General features: G+C 41.9%; 3 protein-coding genes, 1 long non-coding RNA gene and 1 pseudogene across 4 annotated transcripts; 1 reads left to right on the forward strand and 4 right to left on the reverse strand.

Moving 5' to 3' along the window:
- Positions 1-2,217: 2,217 nt before the first annotated feature.
- LOC120740630 lies at positions 2,218-9,527 on the reverse strand. Its single transcript, XR_005697415.1, has 4 exons — positions 8,752-9,527; positions 8,281-8,604; positions 5,348-6,595; positions 2,218-3,531 (listed from the first exon to the last, which is right to left on the reverse strand). It is a non-coding gene; the product is annotated as an uncharacterized LOC120740630 (long non-coding RNA).
- Positions 9,528-12,940: 3,413 nt separating this feature from the next.
- Positions 12,941-16,462, reverse strand: LOC120740610 (histone H3-like). Its single transcript, XM_040043077.1, has 2 exons — positions 16,448-16,462; positions 12,941-13,476 (listed from the first exon to the last, which is right to left on the reverse strand). The coding sequence occupies exon 2, from the start codon at positions 13,460-13,462 to the stop codon at positions 12,956-12,958; it is 507 nt and encodes a 168-aa protein (XP_039899011.1). The 5' UTR covers positions 13,463-13,476; positions 16,448-16,462; the 3' UTR covers positions 12,941-12,955.
- LOC120740589 (CDAN1-interacting nuclease 1-like) lies at positions 13,749-16,645 on the forward strand. Its single transcript, XM_040043048.1, has 2 exons — positions 13,749-14,816; positions 16,391-16,645. The coding sequence occupies exon 1, from the start codon at positions 13,867-13,869 to the stop codon at positions 14,752-14,754; it is 888 nt and encodes a 295-aa protein (XP_039898982.1). The 5' UTR covers positions 13,749-13,866; the 3' UTR covers positions 14,755-14,816; positions 16,391-16,645.
- A 1,617-nt stretch (positions 16,646-18,262) lies between these two features.
- On the reverse strand, positions 18,263-19,522 carry LOC120740594 (annotated as a pseudogene).
- A 108-nt stretch (positions 19,523-19,630) lies between these two features.
- On the reverse strand, positions 19,631-20,946 carry LOC120740584 (protein DVR-1-like). The gene has a single exon (XM_040043043.1). The coding sequence runs from the start codon at positions 20,917-20,919 to the stop codon at positions 19,741-19,743; it is 1,179 nt and encodes a 392-aa protein (XP_039898977.1). The 5' UTR covers positions 20,920-20,946; the 3' UTR covers positions 19,631-19,740.
- Between the last annotated feature and the right edge of the window lie 1,490 nt (positions 20,947-22,436).

Here is a 22,436-nt window from a genome sequence, read left to right on the forward strand (position 1 = left end):
ACACATGACCCTACGCTGTGTTCATTGCATCATTCCATGTTTGGCACTGATCACCACCTGCACTCATGTATATCTCATGCACATATCTTCCCACGTAGCACTTTTAATTCTTATCCCTACTTTTATTTTTTTTTCCATGTCTATTTAAGTGCTATTTATGACACTATGTTTGCACTGAAGCACCGCAGCAATTTCCTAATGTTGTAAACCTGCTCAACATTTGGCAATAAACCCCATTCTGATTCTGATTCTGATTCTGAGGTTGTAATTGCAGAGAAACAGTCAATCTCAAAAGCCCCGGGACTCTACATGTCCAATATTGTGCTGCTTTAGGAACTGTTATTAATATGAAAATAAATATATTTTCATTTAGAGTTCTTTTCTGAAAGTACACATCAAAGAATTTACGATAATTATGTCCGACTGAGCCAAAATCAAATTGAATCAAATCAAATCAAGTCGGGACCTTTTGAATCAGAATTGAATCAGTTGGAGAAATTAGTGACAATACCCAGTTCTAATTATAACTACTCACTCTGCAGAGCTAAATTGACAGCTTCTGTGTAATATTATGTGACAGTGCTGTTGTTTTGTGTTGGATTGGGACAGTAGAGAGACAAGTTGGACACAGGCGTTCAATTTGTGTCTCAGTCTTCAGTTCAGTTCAATTCAATACTTTCTTGTCCCACAAGGGGAAATTCTTTTAGCAGCAAGGGCAACAACACAAGTAAACAAAACAATAATAAAAACCCATAAGATGGTTATTTGCCATTAAGCAGAGGAGATGCGGTGGGGATAAAGGAAACCTGGAGTCTTTCTATAAATATATAAGAAATAATGATATGAACTATGACTACACTGCTGCACAGTTTTAGCTGAACAGTAGAAACATTAAAGCTCCTCCATGTGTAACAGCTACAGTGCAACATAAAAACTGGTCAGAAGTCCTTCAGGATGAATCATGATGTCAAGCTGAACACAGTTGGAGAAATCTTCTGTCTGATGCTTCACTGGTGGCCCTCGACTGTAAGAAAAGGCATTTAAATCAAACCAAACTGTGACTCAGAGCAGAACAGACTTTTGGTGTTCCTCAAAGGTACTCTGAAACGACGGCCAGAGGGCAACAAATCAAACTCACTGTGAAGTGGATGGTTAAAACAATTAACAATAGAATGAGCTTTCCACAGCACATGTTTGTTATAAATGACCAAAAGTCGATCTTACGAATACCCTGAGATTTTACTGGCAGTTTTTACCAAAAGTCCTAACCAATTCTTGCTCTTCAGAGTTATGTTACAAAACCAAACAGCAATACAGGAAGAAATAACAGATTCAATAAAACAAGGACAATGTTTCAGATGAGACTTATTTGTACAGCCTTGCAAAGTTATGCTGACTAACTCTCTCCACCATTAAAAATAAATAACCAATAAAGATGAATTAGACTGAAAAGTCTGATTTTTTGCCACATTTTCTTTATGAGCTCTCCAGACACACACAATGATGTCTGTTTTCAGAGAAAATTTAGTTCCTCCTTTTACTTCTAACTCCTAATCTGACTGAATATGCTTTTTCGGCATTGTTCTCCACCTTTAAAGAACCACAGATGTGTCATGTGAACTTTAAATGTTTAAGGAGGTGATGCTGGATGAGACACAGTGAGAGAGAGAGGAGCAGACAAACTAGTTTAAGATAGAAGTTGTGTGTGTCATGGCTACTATTTATAAACGTCTCTGTAATGTCAGTGTTTTCTGTGTTATCCAGCTGTCAGGGTGCTATGTTTTTATTTGTTTTAAGTTTAACCAAGCATAACCTATAAGTTAATGAGTGGGTACATGAGTTTCTTTATTTTCTCATTAAGTGCTGCATTATGTATCAATAAAGAGTAGATTGCATAGAAATATTATTCGTGAAAGCCCTCAGTTTGATTTAATTGAGCGTCAGTGGTTGTAGCATGCTAACCTGTCATGTCTGCTAATGTCAGTGACTTTAAACCAACTTCTGACTAATAAGAGGGAAACATTTAGTTTGATTTTGTTTTATTTTAGGATAAACTTAATTCGTGTCCTTAATTAATGTCCCTTAAACACTTTAAATGTTGTATATGTAGTGATGCAGTTGTTGTTGTTGTGCTGATCCTCCTTTATAAAACACGTAACACTGTGGATTTTTTTATCTTCATGCAGGAACATCAGGACATTTATTTATTTTAGAGAACTCAGAATCTGTCTCCACAAATGATTTGTGCCCTGCAGGCAGCATCTTGAAATCTGAGTAGGACCATCATGTCTCATCATGTGTTCCAGGTCTCAGAGTTGTGTCATCATGTAGTTCAAAGATTTAAAACAAGAATAAAAGTGAAGCATCAGGAACAAACACTAGTTTCAACCGTCCAATCAGAGAGGCAGAAAACTGAAGCTTGTGTTTAGCTCAACATCACGATTTATCCTGCAGGACTTCTCTCTGATATTTTTTGTGTTCCTTCTGAGCACCTTGTGCCATCTACTGACATGTTTGAGTAATTCACTGGTGGGTGTAATAATAAGGGGAGTGCAATGAAGCTGGTGCTGTAATACGTTTTTAAATAATTAATTCAATACTGAACTTGTTACAGTGTTTTTGCATTGTTTGGTAATGTGACCGGATTCACATAATAATTACCAGTTATAATATAAGCCTTATGTCAAGCGCAGTGGAGTGGAGTGTGAGGACCAAAGTGCAGGATGTTGAAGGCAGACTGATGTGGACAGAAGAGCTGATAATTGCAGGCTGATGGCAGGTTTGTACAGATCCGAAACATAAAGGTACAAAGGAAACTGAAAACTAAACTCCCGAAACCTACAGCTTCCATGTGATGTTTTACTGGATGTGGTTTCAGGACATTTTTTTCCAAGATCAACATTGACCTTGAACAATAAACACAAAACAAATCAATACTAAATCTACAGCAATGCAGACAAATGCAGCAATATAATAATCATATTACAATACGGGCAAATACAAACATTTATTTAACACAAGAGGATGCATTAACATTAGGCTTGTGCTTAAGTTCAATAAGAAAGATGTGTAATCACTCAATTTAAGGAAACATCACATTACTTAGAATTTTCAAAAAAAATTTAATTGTGTGTCTTCTAACAACAGCCAGTAGTTTTAAATATATCAGAAGTAATCACAGATCGTACATTAGACAAAGATATATGAGTTAAAACCAAATGTGTACAACAACCAATTAAAGTTACATTTTGGGAACAATAATTACAAAGAAAGTAAAAACCTTACTGGTAACAACAGACAGGGTTCTTCGTCATCGTAATAGTGAATCAGTTTTACTTGCTAACATTTCATATACAACTACTTAAGTTACAAAAGTACAGTAAAATACAGAAACACAGTGAAGCAAATAATATGGGAGGTGATCATAACATTGCAGAAATGTGCTCAAAAATGTCAAAATGAAATGATGGTCCTTTTGGGCTCTTTATGTCTGGAATTTGGATCTCATGAGTTCTCATACCCAGCAGAAAACTGAAAATAAACAACATAAAACATGAGCAGGGTTGGACTGGACTGGGACAAAAACATTGGCCCCGTTATTTTGAGTAGAGACCGGCCCAACAGGTATGAAGGGGTGCACATAAGTGGTCCGCAGGTGCGCATGCACTTTCAAAATAAAAGACGCACAGAGATGTGGTGCAGAATATGTCGTGAAAATCACACTCTAGCTTACTGTTTTTGTGTTTGAAGCCAGCTCACCTCCTGCAACCACTTTTCCGAGAATACGCGCTTCGTTTACAGTTCGGACTCCTTCTGACATTTCTTTGGAGGTGGAGGAACACCAAAGTAATTGCTTAAAGGAGCTTGCTTCTTCGACATCTTTAAGAGTTCTAAACAAAGGTCTGTACTCCTCCAGAAAATCTTATGTACGCAAACGTGCGTTGCAACTTCTTATCTGGTGCGCGTCTTTTATTTTGAAAGCGCACCTGCGGACCACTTACGTGCACCCCTGATTATAGGAAAGTCTTAAAGCCTTTGAATGAAAAACAAACACTGTCTTGTTAGTGTATATGTATGATTTCTATAGATTATACATCAGAAGACCACTTTGATTGTAAGATTGAGATAATTCTTTATTAAAAGCTAGACATTTTAAATGAAAATAAGAAATAAAAGTCTTTGTGCCCCCTTTTCCCTGTTAATGCCCTACCTGGCCCTCTGGCAGAATTTTGCTAGACCTGTCCCTGCACCGTTAGCAGCTGTCAGCAGCTTTCATTGTTTATACCATTATAAAACGTAAAAAAAACACCAAAAAAACATCAGCCCATAAAAACAAAAATCACCATCGGGCATACCAGGCATTTGAATGGGAAAAAAGGAGATACTGAGGGAAACACAGGGAGAGACACGCAGCCATGAGGGAGGACACATCACTGAACTGAGGGAGACGCTGACCTAAATACACAGACGGATAACAGGGAGGTGAGGACACAAGGAACACAGCTGACATCACTAACCATAATGAGACAGGGAAGCTAGACCAAACATAGAAACACGGGACCTTCACAATAAAACGGGAAACATGATACGGAAGTGGAGAGGTAGACGAGAGGAAATGAGGGAACATGAGGGAGAGAGCAGACATGATGGGCTGGGGGAAAACAAGGCACGACAACTCACACCACTGTATACACGCTGACACCAGGGGAAGACACAGAGAGCAACAACACAGGGGGAAATCTAACAAACAATACTGAACAGAATAACCTAGGAGACGTAGAATAATCCTTAACAAATGAACTTAACATAATACAAAAACACAAGAAAACTGAGAACCCTGAGTCAAAATGACCCAGGACCATGACAATGAGATGTACAACAGAGTTTAAACAACCTCATGCAACATCACGCTTTTAACAAATGGGAATAAAAAAATAAGAAACAATTTTTTTTCCAGAGAAACAAAGATTATAAATATCATAAGAAGTTCAACAGGTTTCCTTCAGAGCAGCATACATGTACTGCAGTGTCAGGAAACAGGCCTAAAGGTGCTTTCACACTTTTAAATATGACACCCTGAAATGTTGATGTTGTGGAATAACCTCAGAAGGGACAGTAAAATATATTGTATGCTGTCATATCTACATAATTATATAAACATGTTTCTGTCTGCTATAAAAGTTGTTCGCTTTGTTTTCACTTCCCTCTGCTGGTGAAGAAACTCTGATAACAGGTAACATCACTTATTTGCACTAAATTTAACAGAGAAAGTACCACTGACACCATGAATCAATAGCACTCACTAAAACCTGCAACAACAGACAGAAAACAAGTGACACAAACTCACCTCTATGTTTGTGTCATTTTCTCTGGTGTTCAGTCCAAAGTTCCTCCTTGTCTTACTAATGTAGCAGAGCATGAGGAAAACAGCCATCAGCAAAACACCATCCAAGGACGCACGCACAACCAGAAGCCAGGAGGAGTCAGGACAATGTGTAGAGACTCCTGCAGTCACACTTTCACTCTGTGTTGCTGTTGTTGTTTGTGGTGCGGAAGTAGGTGTGTACAATAAATACACACATAAAAATCATAATCAATAGTGATAAAGACAAATAATAAAGTAATAAAGTAAAATAATAATCATGTTATCACACGGGCAAATACAAAAATTGATCAAACACAAAATGCACCTGCATGCGTAGAAACACTCAGCTTTAGCAGAAATGGTAGATGATGTCCCCTCAGTTTTAGCTCCGCCATGATATTTTCCAACAATGCATTTAAGGCACACACTTAGATTTGAAATGATTTTAAAATATTTTTTGTATGTAATATGTGCACTGATTAAAAGAGAATATGATTGTGAAACTTACTGTACATGCTTATACGAGCATCATAAGAAGTAGTTTTTGCATTTGTGAATGAACAGTGGATTAGATTGGCCAGCACAACAACAAAAAATAATACTCAGAGACTGGTCATCCAGACTTAAAAAAAAGAAAGCTGGACAAATTAAAGGAAAATACTTTTTAAAATGTCAAACCCTCTATTTCAGTTTAGAAAGTTCTTAAAAGGTGCAATGATCTCTCAGCCAGTGGATCAGCTGATCTCTGGCAGTAACAACAATCTCACCTCAAATCAGAAGGTGGGAAGTTTCATGTTTTCATTTATTTGTGTTCTAATTTTGTTTATTTTATTTTCTGAGTTGTGATCATCTACTATTCGTAGTAGTAGCATTTCAAGAAAAATAAAATATGAAAAATGTTTTACCATCTTGAAAAGAAACTAACCATCAATCACATGAACATCATTGTTTTTATACAAATCTGGAGACAGAGGGTTTCCATAACCACACCTGTACCGTCCTGTGTCTAACTTGGTCAGCTGTGTGATTGTCATATACAGTCCAACTGTAGATCCTGGTCTGTATTCAATGCTGTATCTGCCACTCTCAGATGTGTTATTAGTTGTGTCAAGTTGTGTTCATTCTTACAAAAGAACTTCCTGTGTCCATACACAGTATTGGAACACACCAACGTGATGTTTTCTCCCTCAGTTTGTGTTCGATAAAAAAAAACAGCATTTCTATCCAGTTCTGTGAAATATAAGAACATTAATTAAATGTGAATCCATAAATCATTACATATTGTTGTATGCTTTACACTGAGGTGCTACAATTTCAATTCAACTTATCAAAAGTACAGTTGAAATGAGATGAGATAGCCTTTATTTGTCAGTTGCAGGTCTTTTGCCCACAACCGAGATGACAGACCTTGCCGACCGCACATACAATACAAACATCACATTGGGGAGACAGGTCAGGCAAGGTAGCGAGGAAAAATAACATTGAAATGTCCAACACAAAAGGATAATACAGGAATGCACAGGTAACAACACACCATAACACAATAAACACAGACAAGCAACATGGGAAAGAGTTCCAGTGTGTACATCTGATCTGGGACCGCTACAATCTTTCGACTGCGCCTCCAGCTGACCCGATGTCCACATCATGGGGGAGGTAAGCGTTGGAGGTGGCGTTGGATCCGGGGTAGGGAGGGTGATGCGTCAGTGAGTGCTTATCAGTATCAGTATATGTATGTGTGTGCGTGTCCATAGTTCAGGTGAGACAGTGTCCTTCGCCCTGCCAGGCTAAGTAAAGAGTCTTCCAGCCAACCCAGGTGGCCTTGTAGGGAATGGGAAGGAACAGACTCAACACAGTCGTTATCAGGGAGTTTTGTTCAGCTCTGGCCTTGAGCCCGCAGCTGGCGCCGAAGGGGTAGATGCATTATGATGGTGATTTTTCTTTTGCAAACAACTCATAAGAATGTCAAGCTGTTTTTAACACTCCGACACTGGTCTCTCAATCTCCCGTTAATAGCTGCGAGTTTCTCCATGATGTTATTAGCCGTCGATTCTGTGGTCTTGTCACTCTTTTGCTCACAGAGCAGATTCTGAGACCTCACGACCGCAGCCAACTGATCCGAGGTGTAATCCAGCTCCACCCAGAGATGTTGTTCTGAGTTGATTCTTTCCTGATGTAATCCAACATACATACGCTCAGAGGTGCTATTCTGAGCATTCACTGCAGTCGTAAGCGCCTCCAAGCTCTTAACCATGCTGCCTTCAGTGAGCCCTTTCTGAGAAGTCGCACCTGTCGTTCCAATCCCAGCGGGCAGCCTTGTGGGGGGTTGAACAGCCGGTTCTGCTTTCTTAATTCTCCAATAAGCCAGGGCCAAGCCAGCTCCGATCAGCAAGAACCCTGTTATCATGGTTCCGAATAGGTAGATATCTTCAGCGTCCTCGATTGACAGTCCCGCCAGGCACACGATCCTCTGCCACCCGTCCATCGTGTATCCGGCAGGGAAAGTCCCTCCAGGGCACTCGGGTTCTCCCGAGTCCAGACTTCTCGTTAAAGGGTGTCAATAGCATTCAGAGACCAGTTGATCAAATCCATAATTCTCTTTTAGGTTTTAGACCCAGACTGTGAGAGAGTGTTCCAGGGAAAGTAATACAAAAAAGACACGAGACTAGACAAGGACATAAGAACTAGCAGGGAAGATAAGGGAGAGGAGAAAAAGTGCGTCCGCCTCCTCCGAGAGCCAAAGAAAGACATTTTTTCCATGCTGTATAAAATGTACACCTACATGGTATAGCATGTTAATTTTTACTTATTAATTAATTAAACAGCTTGATCTAAACATGGTCTATAATGCTAAATTAGGGCTAGTGAGGGCTCTTCATATTTTTTTATTTCAGGGAATTTTTGTACAAACTCACCATTTGAAACTCTGACCTCAAAGTCATAGTATGTATCTGGAACAGAAGATCTTCCTAAAGAACACCTGTGCAGTCCTGAGTCAGACTTGATCGTGAAGGTCACAGACATGAATCCTGTTCCTGGAAATCCGTCTTTATAATTAATGCTGTATCTCCCACTCTGAGCTGTATTTCCATCTGTTTTAATGAGGATATCTTCTGCTCGCTCACATTTTTCCTTACAGAAGAACTTTGTGCTTAAAGAAAAAGTTGAAGGGCATCTAAGTGAAGCATTTGCTCCTTCGGCTGCAGACCAGATATTCTGTTTTGCCTTGACAAGCCCAGCTGGATGTGTCAGATGAAAAGATTAAATAAATAAAATTATTAAAAGATAGATAATTAAAACATTATTTAGTGTATGAATTTTAGTGTATAAAGTTTATTTTATGAAGTTGAATATTTTTTAATTAAAGAGCAACATTAAGTCCTCACCTGACAAGATGCAGAAAAAGAGAAAATGGAGGATTTTCATTCTGACTTTGATCCTGATGCAGAAAAATTGTTAAACTTCAGAAGAACAGCGTCTGACATTTAACTCCGTCTGTGTTTGTCAGATCATCAGAAAACTGAAGTTACTCAATAAGTTGTTTCCTTCCTTTTTTTAGTTGCATTCATCACACACTAATGAGGATGATGATGTGACAATGAAACGTATGCGTGTACAAAACATTGCATATGAATCTGCCTGTTTGTAGATCAGTACTGTGAAGTTTCTCTGATGCCGTAAATGTCAATGACAACAGTTTCAGACTTTGAAATACTAATTCAACTTATTTAAACAAGTAAAACTAAAAAGTAAAGGGTCTGAGTTGTATTTAAAGTAAAAATAAATGTAGCTCTTTGGAGGATATTTCTATATTTACAGGTAATCGGCTAAGTAAACGCTGGCGCATTTGGCTGTCGCTGCTCACCAATTTATTCTCATTTTATTTTGGTTTTAAAGTTAATGACGACAACTTGAATCAAGTTTTTAAAGCGTAATCCTGTTTTGATTTGTTTTTGCAACATTTGCAGGTTTTTACTGCTTGTGCTTCAGCTGTGTGTTTGATCTTTTACCCTCATCGGGCCTTTTCCAGCCATCTACATTTAGTGTCCGGCCCTGATTAAGATGTGGATCCACAGGCAATGCTTCCTCTAAGCTGCGCACGTGCACAATTGCGCACAGCTGGCACGGTTTCTGCACACAGAAAATCTGCTTTGCGTACAAAAAAAATCCAACCTGAATTGAAATTAAAATAAAAAAATGTAACAATTCTGTTTTGCAGTGTTAGTCAGTAAATGACTGGCTGCTCCCGTATGGGATTAGAATGATGCCAACTTATTCCATAGTCCAGCCAATAATGCAATTCACATTCGTATACACCGAATTAAGGTCGACAGCCTATGACAGCGTCCTTGTGTGCCGACACGGTGTTTTAGCTAGCAAAGCGGCGTGGCTGATGTGGAATGAAGCCACGCTAATGACAACGTGTACAACCATTGGAGATGTGAGCAGGACAGACGGAACAATTGAGGGAAAAAGGTGTCGACTTTATACCACAATTTAAAAACGATACCAGTTTTTAAATTGTGTCGATAGGCCACGTAAAACCAGAGTTATGATAAAAAAAAATTGCAATGTTTTTTTTTTCCTATCGTTGTTTATATTTACTGCGGGAAGAAACTGTAAAAATGGCATTTTACAAGGAAAACGGTCGAAAGCACTCTGCGCCTGTGAGGAGGAGCCCCCCTCCCAACCCCACCAGCCTTTCCTATTGGTGGAAAAATGTACCATGTGGACCAATCAAAAAAACAATATGGCAACATGGCATTTAGTTGTTGAGGAAGGGGGAAGTTTTAGGAGTGACGGCGGTGTTTTGAGATGTGACAGATTTTTCCACGTTTAGTGCAAATCTTGTGTAGTTAGCGTGTAGTGTAGTCAATAGTTTTGTTGTGCGTGTCAGAACAATGAGGCTACTGCTGAATGTTACAGGTGTTACAGCAGTGCAGTGTTGCCAACTTAGCAACTTTGTCGCTATATTTAGCGAGTTTTCAGACTTTTTTCTAAAAAAAAGTCGCTAAAAAAGACGTGAAAGTGCGTATCGCTTTTACTCTCAACAAGCAGCGGGTGCTGTAACGCAGTCAATTCTTCTTTTACTCTTTTACTCTTGTGCTGTTTTGTGGATCACAAGGTTTCAAACTACTTATAAACACACACACAAAGTAACTCCACCAGAGTGCCTATTTCGGGTCACTTTTGCCGGTCCAAGCCCGGGTAAAGGAGCAGGGTTGGAATTGTAACATTAAAAAAAAAAACAATTGCTAAAAGAAATTTAATTTGTAGTTCTAAATAAACTCTAAATGCATTTAGGACCATTTTTACTCACTTTCTCTTCCACGATGTTATTTCTCTCTCCAACAACATAGGTTACAATTACATTAGCATGACCAACTATGCAAATTAGGCGATGACGTCATTTAGCGACTTCTAGGACAACCAATAGCGATTTTCCTTACTGAGGAGTTTGCAACACTGGTTACAGGCCTATTCAATACCACGGTTTGTTAATACTCACTGAACAGTCATAAACCAAACAAAGGATAGATATCACTTATTCATCGGTTTATTTGTAAATGTCTTCCTGCCAGAAATACGCTTGAAGGAGAAGTGCTCATGTTTTGAAGTAAGGAAGGTTACAGGGCTTAAGCAATCAGCATCATGGGCTCATCCGATTAGAATAAGAATCAGCAGTCATCTAATTATTCTCAGGGTTTTCCTTTTATTCTCCAAATCAATAAGGCAAAGAAGGAAGGAAAGAAAGACACATGGACTGCCAATGCTGAAAGAAAACAGAGATTTAAGTTACTCATTACTAGTGATGTGACGTTCTGTATCGAGGCTTCGAAGCTTGTGTCGAGTAATTGAGGGGGCGTTTCCGCGATGCGCGTATCGAGGCTTGCTTCATTTATGGGAGGAGCTGAAAATGATGACGTCCGAAGCCTCGCTGCCCGGCTGTACCACGTGACTGGTTCATGAAGTGGTTCGAACTTTGCCGCGAGATATGACAGCGATATAAACCCCTCAGACTTCATTCAAAAATGTAGGTGTTTGATGGAGAGTTGCGGTTAGTGAGAGTTTGGAGACAGTTTGGAGGTTTATGAGAGTGAGGAGAGAAAGTCAGGAGAGAATGGAGCCAGCTAAGAAGAGGAGGATGTCCTCCCCTGTGTGGGAACATTTTGATCTTATTCCTCCCAACAAGGTATGTAAATTTCTACAGAAGATGTATTTTCATAATACTGATGGTGCAATACAAGTTATGTTACGCTGTCTTGACTTTTGTACAAGGTGAAGTGTTTGCTATGTGCCAGGGAGCTGGAATATAACAACAACACCTCATCCATGCTTAGGCACTACAGAGCTTTGCATGAGAATAAGGGGAACACCGATTGTGGAGCAAGACCAGGTGAGCCATCAAATGCAATGATAATATAGCATGCTGTAATGTTACTAAATGATATAACAATATTATACAACTGTAATAAGTTACGTGTGTGATATTTATATTTGTGCTTTGTCTTTATTGTCTTTCCTCAGGAGAACAATCTCAAATAGATGAAGACCTGGTTAGCATGGTGATTGAGGACTCCCAGCCATGTAGCATTGTGGAGGACAAAGTATTCAAAAGATTTGTTAAATCATTAAATCCTAGCTATGTTCTCCCCACTAAAAAGGCCATAAAAGCAGTGGAAATGCAGTTTTTACAGAATAAGATGTGAACAGGCAGGACTGAGGCTCAAAGCCTCACTGTGTAGCTGTCCATACCTCAACGTTACAAAAGCACAACTACTGTCCACACCCAACCACACCTCACCTCACAGTAAATGATCATTTCCAAATGATCATTTTCCATACTGCCAGTATAAATATACACAGTATACTGCCATCAATACAATATAGATGTTTTACACACTCCTTTAGTTGTTGACATTTACAGGCTGTGTGCAAAAGGCCACACTCTTCAAATTCATGCCAACTAATATTTTTACGTCCAGTAGGTGTCCTACTAGAGCAAATGAAGCTTCAAGAAGCTTTGCACTGGGATGAACCAATTGGATGAAAAGCTTCAGTGCTTCATGAAGCTTCATCTGCCCATCACTACTCATTACCTTAAACAATACATAAAATAAAAACCCAAACAGAACCTCACCTCAGCTGCCGCCCCATGTGGGAGTGAAGAAAGAGTGAGCCAAAAGTGAATGCAGTCGTTATATAATGTGTGACAGGTGAGTGCAATTGAGGAGAAGCACCACACCCAATCAAAGGTGAGAGAACTAAACAAGGTGCATCTGGTGAAGTGAGTGGGTGTGCTGGGATGTGCTAAAAGGTGGGTCTCTACAACAGCTCATTTAGTTTTTTTGTTTGTTTGTTTTTTTTAAGGTAACTAACCCACCTTTGATCTAGTAAAAGTACAAACTTTTTGGAGATTTACTTTCCTGGATGACTGAGAATGCATCAAGACGTAAACAGCTTCCTGAAAGGCACATTGGCCATAGTGAATGAGGCAATTCTGAAAATAAAGTCAGTGAATTCCACGTTGATCCCAACTGTAATTTCTAGAAACAGCATGAATATTCAAGTGTGAGCATAAGACTTATATTATAAAAACAATACTAAGAATAAGAATAAAGGAGCGAGCTCTTGGTGTGAGTGAGGTGGCTCTGAAAAGAGCCGTTGTTGGTAGGAGAGCGTGCAGCTTAGGCTCTCTCCGCGGATGCGGGGAGCCAGCTGGATGTCTTTGGGCATGATGGTGACCCTTTTGGCGTGGATGGCGCACAGGTTGGTGTCCTCGAAGAGTCCGACCAGGTAAGCCTCGCTGGCCTCCTGCAGAGCCATGACAGCAGAGGTCTGGAAGCGCAGGTCGGTCTTGAAATCCTGAGCGATCTCGCGGACCAGGCGCTGGAAGGGCAGCTTGCGGATCAGCAGCTCTGTGGATTTCTGGTAACGGCGGATCTCGCGCAGAGCCACGGTACCGGGCCTATAACGGTGAGGCTTCTTGACGCCCCCGGTGGCCGGGGCGCTCTTACGGGCGGCCTTGGTAGCCAGCTGCTTCCTGGGGGCTTTGCCGCCAGTAGACTTGCGAGCAGTCTGCTTGGTTCGTGCCATTCTTTCTCACTTTCCTTTTACTCTGATAAGAGCAGAAAATGTAGCGAACAGAGTAGACTCGCTGCTCTTAAAGTGTGTGACTGGCTGTGACGCGGTGCTGCTCCGGCTCGTGATTGGTGACGGGCTCCACGTGGAGCATCGCCCCGCCTCGGTGTGTGCTGCTCATTGGAGAAAAGTGCATTGATGTTGCGCGCTGCCGCAAGCCTCTCTGCGATTGGTGCGTGACAAAGCTGCGTGCGCTCTGCGGAAATATAAGCGAGGCTTTGAGCTGATCGGACCACATTTTCTCTTAGTCTCGATGCTACGAAGAAAATAACCTATCAAAACGAGTGGCCGCGGCAAGACTGGGGGCTATCGGGGACGGTACTAGGACTGCAGGAATTAAGAGTAAAGATCCCTTTCTCATGATGAGACTGTCCCGAGCAGAATATAAAGAGATAGTGCGATGGACTGAAAAACTGAGACCTACACGGCGATGCGTGAAGATACTGAAGGACAAGTTTCCAAGTCACTCGCAGTCCACTCTTCTGAGCATCTTCTCCCTGGAGTACCAGAAATGGATCAAAAGGACATTCTCAAGACACCATGTGCCGGATGTTATTGAAAGCTACTACCAAAGGTATCTGAGTGAAGCCAAGGCACAGCCTACTGCTCCTGTCCTGCTTGAATTGGCCAATGAGGTGGATCTGTCTCCTGCGCTGATGGCTCGTATCATCCTGGACAGGTTCCTTCAGGGCCAGGATGGTGGAATGCCATCTAAATCAGTCCTCAACAGCATGCTGAAGGAGCCATCTTTAATTCCAGACCAAATTTTGGCCAGTAATGTCTACCAATGCACAATAAATGACTGCTGTTATGGACCGCTGGTAGACTGCATCAAACACGCCATAGGCCATGAGCATGAAGTGCTGCTCCAGGAAAAACTGAAGGAGAAGAACCTTTCCTTTCTGGATGAAAACCATCTGAGAACTATGGGCTATGATAAAACACCTGATATCATCCTGGAGGTTCCAGTTGCTGTGGAAGGACACATTGTACACTGGATTGAGAGCAAAGCCTCTTTTGGAGATGATCAAAGCCATCAAACCTATCTCAATGAACAATTCTGGAGCTACTGGAACAGGTTTGGTCCAGGCCTTGTGATCTACTGGTATGGCTTTATTGGAGACCTGGATTGCCAGAGAGACAGAGGTATCCTACTCAAAAACTGCTTCCCTACAGACATTGTCACCCTGTGCCATGCCACGCAACAAGACCGATCACCTGAGAGCCAGAATAAAGACAAAGAATGAGAAAAGATCAGAAGCAAGAATAAAACCAAAGTACAGATGAAAGAATGAATGGGAGGAAAGAGGGAAGAGACTGTACAGATTTTGATATATCGTTCACATTTCTTCTGTTTTTTCACAGCCGTACTTTGCAGTAATGTTTTCTTTAAACTAAGCACAGGAAGGAGTGACTGTCCAAAATGGGTTTCAATGTTTTTGCACGGTTTCTTTGCTTCAACATCCATGGAATATTTGATGCAGATTTATTATTTAATATATTCTTTTTAAATTTGTGTGTTGCATGCTTTAGGTGTGTTGTGTGTTTTTTGTTTTTGTTTTTGTTTTTTTTTGTTTTTTGTTTTGTTTTAAATTATCCCTATTTGCTGTGACTGCACTTTGCAAAGCCCTGGTCATGTCCTGTATTCCTGTTCTCTACATCTCAGACTACAGGTCTAGTTCATTAAATGAGTAATGTGATAATAAAAATGAAATGGTTGCAATGATTCTAACGATAATCCACAGGGTGTATTGAAAAGTGTTTTATAAGAAATAGTTTTCCTGTCTGTTTGTGGTGTTTTTTTTTTTTTTTTTTTTGGTTAAGGAAAAGATGTCAGGTGTCAGCTTTTAGCTCTCAGTAAGGGTTCAGAAACATTTGTTTCTGAACAGCCAAAATGAGTGGACTACGAAGGACTAAAGGACTACGAAGAAAAGAACTTGTTAAAATGAGTGGGCGCGGAAAGACCGGAGGAGTAATTGGTTATTAGTTATGTAATCATGCCCCATTATCGTTTGCTTCAAACTGCAGCAATTTATAGGTGAGACTTAAGTACATCGGAAACGGGGATTATGTTGCTGAAGAGCTGATATTGCAAACGTCATGGCTGAATGTGCAGGACATATACTCTTTCATTGCTCTGCCCAGTAAGTGGGATTTTGAGCTGTGTTTCACCCAAGAGGCGCCCTTACGTCGCTTCTTAGAGATCTCTCTTTCCAACGCATCACATCCGAAATGGAAAGACTGGCAAGTGGAGTCTTCTGTCCAGGTAGAGGTAGTGACTCTTGTTGTTAAATTCTGGACTGGAAGGATTCCAGACCAAGATATCGAGCTATATCTTAAAAGGTACTGCGAGATTCTTCAACCCCCAGTCAAGCCGGTGGATAAATTCGGATTCTGGTATGGAGTCCGAAAATACAAAGTTTGGATGCGTAGAGATGAAGCTGGACATATAATCTCTATCCCGAATTCCATCTCGTTGGGCCCCTATAATGGCAGGATTATTTATCCTGGCCAATTGGTGAGGTGCTTTATCTGCCAAGGCCCAGACCACCAGGCGAGAGAATGCCCCACTATCAAATGTTGGAAATGTGGTGAGTTGGGCCACAAGGCTAAAATTTGCCAAAACGAAAGTGAGTGCTCCCTCTGTGGTGCGAAAGGGCACACTTTCTTTAAATGCCCCAAGTCCTACGTGAATATACTTAAATCTTCCCAACAACCTCGACTTTCTGACACCATGGATTTCCCTTCCTTTGTGGATCCTTCCCAAGTTTTGGATCCCCCCGTGAATGACCAGGTGAGAGAGCCCTCTCCCTCTCCTCCCCCTCCCCTTCCTCCGACGGCTGCCTCACTGTCACTCCCAGTTTCACTGTCACTCCCAAAGAGGGATGACAACAAGGAGGTGGGAAGGGTACGAACACTGAGCTATGCAGGGGTGGATACCTAGATCCGGAAGCAATTTGGCTTTCCTGCAGTGTGAGACTGCTGGCAAAAAATCTGCCCTGAACTTCACCTGACCCTCATTTTCTCGCTCTCTCTCTCCCTTTCTTCCTCTCATTCACTGCTCCAAAGCGGCCGCATGTAAATGCACACCAGCATTCTCTATATATCTGACGTCACTCATAGTCATACCTGTAAATGGAAAAACATGATCTGGGAGGCTATTCTGGTCGTGGTTGTCTTGTTTCTTTATGTTGTTGTGGGTTCTTAAGAATGACACCATTACTTGAAGAGAAGGTATTTTATCGAACTGTGGTTCACATGTAAACAAAGCTTCGCCATCACAGTCTACTCCGAGGTAACTCGCTCTGCTCTCTAGCTCCCCCTACAGTCTAGGAGTATTAACAACATAAAACATGATACTAGGCAAATAAGGATTTGCTGTTATCATTACAGTGGTCAACACCTGGCCCTTGGATGGCCTCTTGCACTGGAGGCTACGGTGCAAGCCAGGGCCGAAGCAGGACATAAGGCCCTTCCTTATCATGCTCAGGCCCTGGCCTTTGTCACTCCTTCCTCCTCCGTTCCATAGGCAGATAAGAGAGGTGCGGTCTAGGGGCTGGGTGACGCCTGTCTCTCACCTGCGTCACTCAGTGCCCTCTCAGTCACTCTCCAGCGGGACAAACAGGATAGTTTCTGATTAAGGCTGGCCCCTCAGTGACCCTTTTCACATTATAAAATCTTTTTCTTTTTTTTTGTTAGCACATATGCTTGACAGAACTGTTCATGCTGCTGTCAGTGTTTATCTCTTAACTGCGCAACTAATATTCAAATTCAAAGTTCCACTAACCTAATTAAGCGCAAATTTTGATACATTTACAAAAAAGGAATTCTTTTTTTTTTTTTTTTTTACATTTGTTGGCTTCATGTTTACTGTAGAGTTAAAGTTATTGATAGAATTTCCAATAGCTGTGATCAAAACTGAACTCTGTCACATACACACACACACACACTCTCTCTGACTCACTCACTGGCCTGCACCAGTTACCAGTCACTTTGTGGAGCATTGGACTGCCATTACCTCATAAGACTTTGTTGTTATACTATCTCTTACCGTACATTACTAAATCTCCATTTGCACTATTTGCCTATTTGCACTACTCTGCCTGGTTTACACTCAATGTCATTTACCCTTACCTGAATATTGTATATTGTATATTGCATAGCTTTCTTGTTAATTTGTATTGTATTTATTTAAATTTTTACTTTTTAATTATTTTATTTGCATTTTTTAATCACTCTCTTATATTTAAATGTTCATTTGCTATTTCATATAGGGTTTGAGAGTAACAAAATTTCTATTCTCTGTATGTCCTGTACATGTGGCAGAATTGACAAATAAAGTTGACTTTGACTTTGCTTCCAGCAATACTGGCAGAATATTAAAGGAGGAGGACTACCTCCAAATTCGTCAACTTTTTCTCAAATCAAGAGCTGGACAGGACAACAATCCAAAAACTAAACCTGGTTTTGGAATAGATAAGGCAAGCTTCAGGAATCACCTTCCCCGACCCTAATGAAAATGTGTGGACTATGCTTAAAAGGAAAACAACCAGAGTTAGAAATTCTCATGCACCCAATTCTTGTGGGTTTTTTTTAAGCCATTAAAGGCACATCCTGTATGTCTGATATGATTGATTATGCTCAATAATCGATCCTGGAAAAAGGACACTTCAAAGAACTAATTAAAACCCACAGAAAACCCCAAATTACAACGGCTTTCATGAATCTGATGGGAATACATGACTGAAATTTTAACTTGTTGCACTTTTGTCTCTTTCACTTTGATAATGACAAAAATATCAGTTCCTTTAGCAAATAAACAAAATGTATAATCACACATTTTACAGCTTGGAGTATAAATATGGCCTTTTTAACAGGTATATTATTAGATGTTCATTTAGGGTGGTACTTAGCAAACAGTAATGTGGCAAGTCGCAGTTTTCATTATCCTTATATCTATATCTGCCCGCCCCCTCCTGCTCAGTATCGTTTGTCCTCCGGCGGCGTGGCCACGGTCACCTCTTTGCTCCCGAAGTCTCAGAAGGCCGTCATGTGGAAGGCCATGTTGGAGAAGACCACCAGGTACTCGAAGGCGACGAACAGGGAGTAGATTCCTGCTTCACAGTATTTGTTGTGGCGTCTGAAGAAGTAGGCGGCGATCACACAGCAGCTGATGTTGAACAGGAAGAGACGCAGCTTCCAGTGATATGTCACTTCCTCTGGGCTCACGTAGTGTCTCTTGATGACGTACCACAGCCAGCACGTAATGAGCATGTGCACCAGCGAGCTCCCTATGAACGTGATGAACCCGTACTTATGAACACTGTAGGTTTCCGTGGACGACACGTACGTGAGCATCACCAGGCCGGTGTTCTCGGCGAGGCTGCAGAGGAGCGCCAGCCCATTCAGCAGCAGCTTCAGCAGCCTGTCGGCGAAGCGACTGCGGTAGAAGCTGAAGTAGGCGAAGGCCACCAGGTGCCGCGGCGCCGAGTGGAGCCCGATGCAGCCGCGCCAGATGTAGCGCTCGGGCGCACTGCTGATGGCGGAGCTGATGGACGGGAAGTAGTTGGACACCTACAGTGAGTGTACGTCGCGTCCTCATAGTGGTACCAGAGGGAGATGAAGATGCAGGCTATGAAGCCGGTCACTGGCAGCAGAACCGTCCCCACGGCGAAGCTTTTGAACGGCAGCCGGATGAGGAGCCGGTCCCGGTCCAGGCTGCTGTACGGCCCCGGGAGCATCCTTCACGGCTCCCCGGGCTCGCTCCTCCTCGCTGCCATTGAGCCCCGAGTCTTGCTTTTTTTTTTTTTCTTATTAAAAGCAAAATAGTTTTTAAAATCTGCTTTTTGTTAAACTAAACTTAACTCACTTTTAGGTCTTGGACTCAGAAAATGCTGTTGGGTCAATGCCGCCCAGTATTGCAAGTGATGTGTAACAGACCACTTAAGCCATTGTTAAAACTGAAAAACACTAAATTCCTAATTTTATTTCATTAGACTTCAAACAAAAGACAAACAAAAGCTTTCAATAAGAGCAAATAGGTTACATTCTTTAAAAATTACTGTCTGCAAACATATTCCATTACATATTGAAAAACAATCACTTTTTAAAAAAAAAAAAAAAAAAAAATTGCAGTAACAACAATTCTAGACTCGCATCACTGGATAAAGCAGCTGAATGAATCAGAGGATAATATCTGGTGACCGGAGGCCAATCAGAAGCGTCCAGCATCTTCAGCGACACCCGCATTCATCCACCACCATGTCCTGGTAATGCTGAAGCACCACATTGTCATTGTTGTCGTAGTAGAGCATGGAGATCGAGGAGAGACGGATGGGGACGCAGCAGGGCTGTGGCGTGTTCTCTGGATCCAAGGAATGCACCAGGGTCTGCAGGATGGCATGGTTGGTGCCGTTCAGGCTCTCACTGAGCGGGAACGGACACTCCCCGTGGCAGTAGTTGGCCATGAAGCCCTGCGGGGCGATTACCCAGTCCTGCCAGCCGACATCTTTAAAACTGATGTAGAGGCGGCGAGCTTTACACACATTGCTGGGTGTCACGGGGATGTGGATGGCGCTTCTCCTCTGTCTGGACCGACACCGATTTGGGTTGAGGGACACGGCCACTAGTGAGGCCTGAACCAACGGGAAGGTGAAGTCTTGTTCCAGTGGGAGGGAGTTACCGGGGTAAAACAGAAAGAACTCTTCCGGGTGTGGTCCGAGAGGGAGCAACTCTAAAATTAAGCCATAGTTAGACCCCGGTTTGCGCCAGCTCTCTGCCACCGCTGTGAGATCGATGGTGATGGAGGTGGACTCGGGCTGCAGCTGGACCGACTGGGACAGCAGGAGTCTGCGGTTCGCCTTAGGATTAGTTCCCTTCAAAGTCGATCGGATCACTTTATAAAGAGAGGCACTAATGGCCTGGGACCCTTGCAGCAGCTGCACGGGACTGAGGGGCTTCCAGTGGAGCTTGATTTCCAGCTGAGCCAGAGATAGCATCTCCACAGGCTGCAGGATGGACATGTTGACGAAAAGAAGTTTCTCCAGGCAAGCCTGACAGCTGCTGCTCCAGCCAGACACCATCCTGCCTTGGTCTTGGATGTATCTGACGATGTTGCCGCGGACTCCATACTCTGACACCGTGCAGGGCTGGCTCTCCAGAGCCTGGAGCTTCTCAGCCCTCCGGAACATCCTCCAGAGAGCGGAGGGGACATGGCGCCGGGGCTGGAGGCTCCCTGCAGGCCTCGGCCTCTCGGAGAGCCCCAGGGACCTCAGGAGGAGCTGCTCCTGCCTGTTTGTGTCCTGCACGGGTGAAAGGGCACACGCACCGAAAAAACACACTGCCAGCAGCAACACAGGAGTCATGCCCGGACTTTCTGTTGATGAGTCCCGAGTCCTGCCGCGTCCACTCATTTTAGTTCTTTTCTTCGTAGCATGGAGAGTAAGAGAAAATGTGTCCCGATCAGCTCAAAGCCTCGCTTATATTTCCGCAGAGCGTGGGCGGATTCGTCACGCACCTATCGCAGAGAGGCTTGCGGCAGCGCGCAAATTCAATGCACTTTTCTCCAATGAGCAGCACACGCCGAGGCGGGGCGATGCTCCACGTGGAGCCCGTCACCAATCACGGAGCGGCACCGCGTCACAGCCAGTCACACACTTTAAGAGCAGCGAGTCTGCTTTGTTCGCTACATCCAGCTCTCTCGCCGCATCCGCGGAGAGAGAGCTTAAGCTGCACGCTCGCCTACCAACAACGGCTCTTTTCAGAGCCACCTCACTCACACCAAGAGCTCGCTCCTTTATTGTTATTCTTAGTATTGTTTTTAAAATTGAATCTTATGCTCACACTTCAATCTTCATGCTGTTTCTATTCCTGAAATTACAGTTGGCATCAACATGGAATTCACTGACTTCAGTTACGAAATTTATATGTAATAAAGTATTTTTCAAAGAAACCTGTTAGTCACCTAAACTCAAGTTCACTCATAAAATGTGTCCTTCGTAATAACGTTACAGGCTATGCTAGGCTTTGGCTCAATACGCGGGTTATGAATGAGAATAGAATGAGGCAAAGGACACCGCTTCCTCGTTTCTCTATTGTCAAGTCAAGTCATCTTTATAGCACAGTTAAAAGACATCAAGTGTCGTTCAAAGTGCTGAACAGAGGGATAATATAATAAAAACAATATAGATAAGATGAAAACATTGTAGAAAAATTGTAAGACATCCATATGAGTACATGCAAATATGCACTGTTATCTTTTGCAAGTAAACCAACCGTCTCATGAAAACTTTTCGTCGTTGTTTCCTTAAAAAACGTTTATATTTGTGACAAAAGTGTGCAAAATGCCCAACACACACAATCAAACACGATCTGTACAGCGTGATGAACGTCATCTGTTTTAAATATATTAACTGAACAATCTGCAACAGAGTTTGACAATATTTTAAACACATTCTTCAAATCAACTTGTTCTCCTGGTCCATTTTAGATCAAATCTAAAAGTTAAAATTTTATTCAATTTGTATTTGTCACATAGACAATCATACATAGTGCGACATGCAGTGAAATGCTTATGCCAGACCATACAAAAACGAAACGAAACTAGCAATAAATAATATACAATACAATAATACTAATACTACTACTACTAATAATAATCTTGGTTTGTCTCAGAAACCTGTAAGTTGTTTGAGGAGTCACATGAGTAGCCTATATTTCTGTCATAGGTTTCATGTTTAATAATGCTGCTTTGTTGCTTTTCACGGTTTCTGTTTGGAGACCGAACAAACAAACCGATAAAGCTCGTATTTTACGTTTCCTGTTTTACCACCATGCGAAGGGACTTTACCTCGTTAGTGCTGCTGTGTGTGTGTGTGCGTGGGTCGCAGGGGAGGGGTACTATGTGTTGTAACCAGTGACTATGATGTAA

Source organism: Simochromis diagramma, unplaced genomic scaffold (assembly GCF_900408965.1).
Source record: "Simochromis diagramma unplaced genomic scaffold, fSimDia1.1 OVJJ01000433.1, whole genome shotgun sequence".
Classification (NCBI taxonomy): domain Eukaryota; kingdom Metazoa; phylum Chordata; class Actinopteri; order Cichliformes; family Cichlidae; genus Simochromis; species Simochromis diagramma.

Bases quoted from the DNA above. Each gene is read 5' to 3' on its own strand.
- LOC120740584 (XM_040043043.1), bottom strand. From the start codon at position 20,919: ATGAGTGGACGCGGCAGGACTCGGGACTCATCAACAGAAAGTCCGGGC.
- LOC120740610 (XM_040043077.1), bottom strand. From the start codon at position 13,462: ATGGCACGAACCAAGCAGACTGCTCGCAAGTCTACTGGCGGCAAAGCC.
- LOC120740589 (XM_040043048.1), top strand. From the start codon at position 13,867: ATGATGAGACTGTCCCGAGCAGAATATAAAGAGATAGTGCGATGGACT.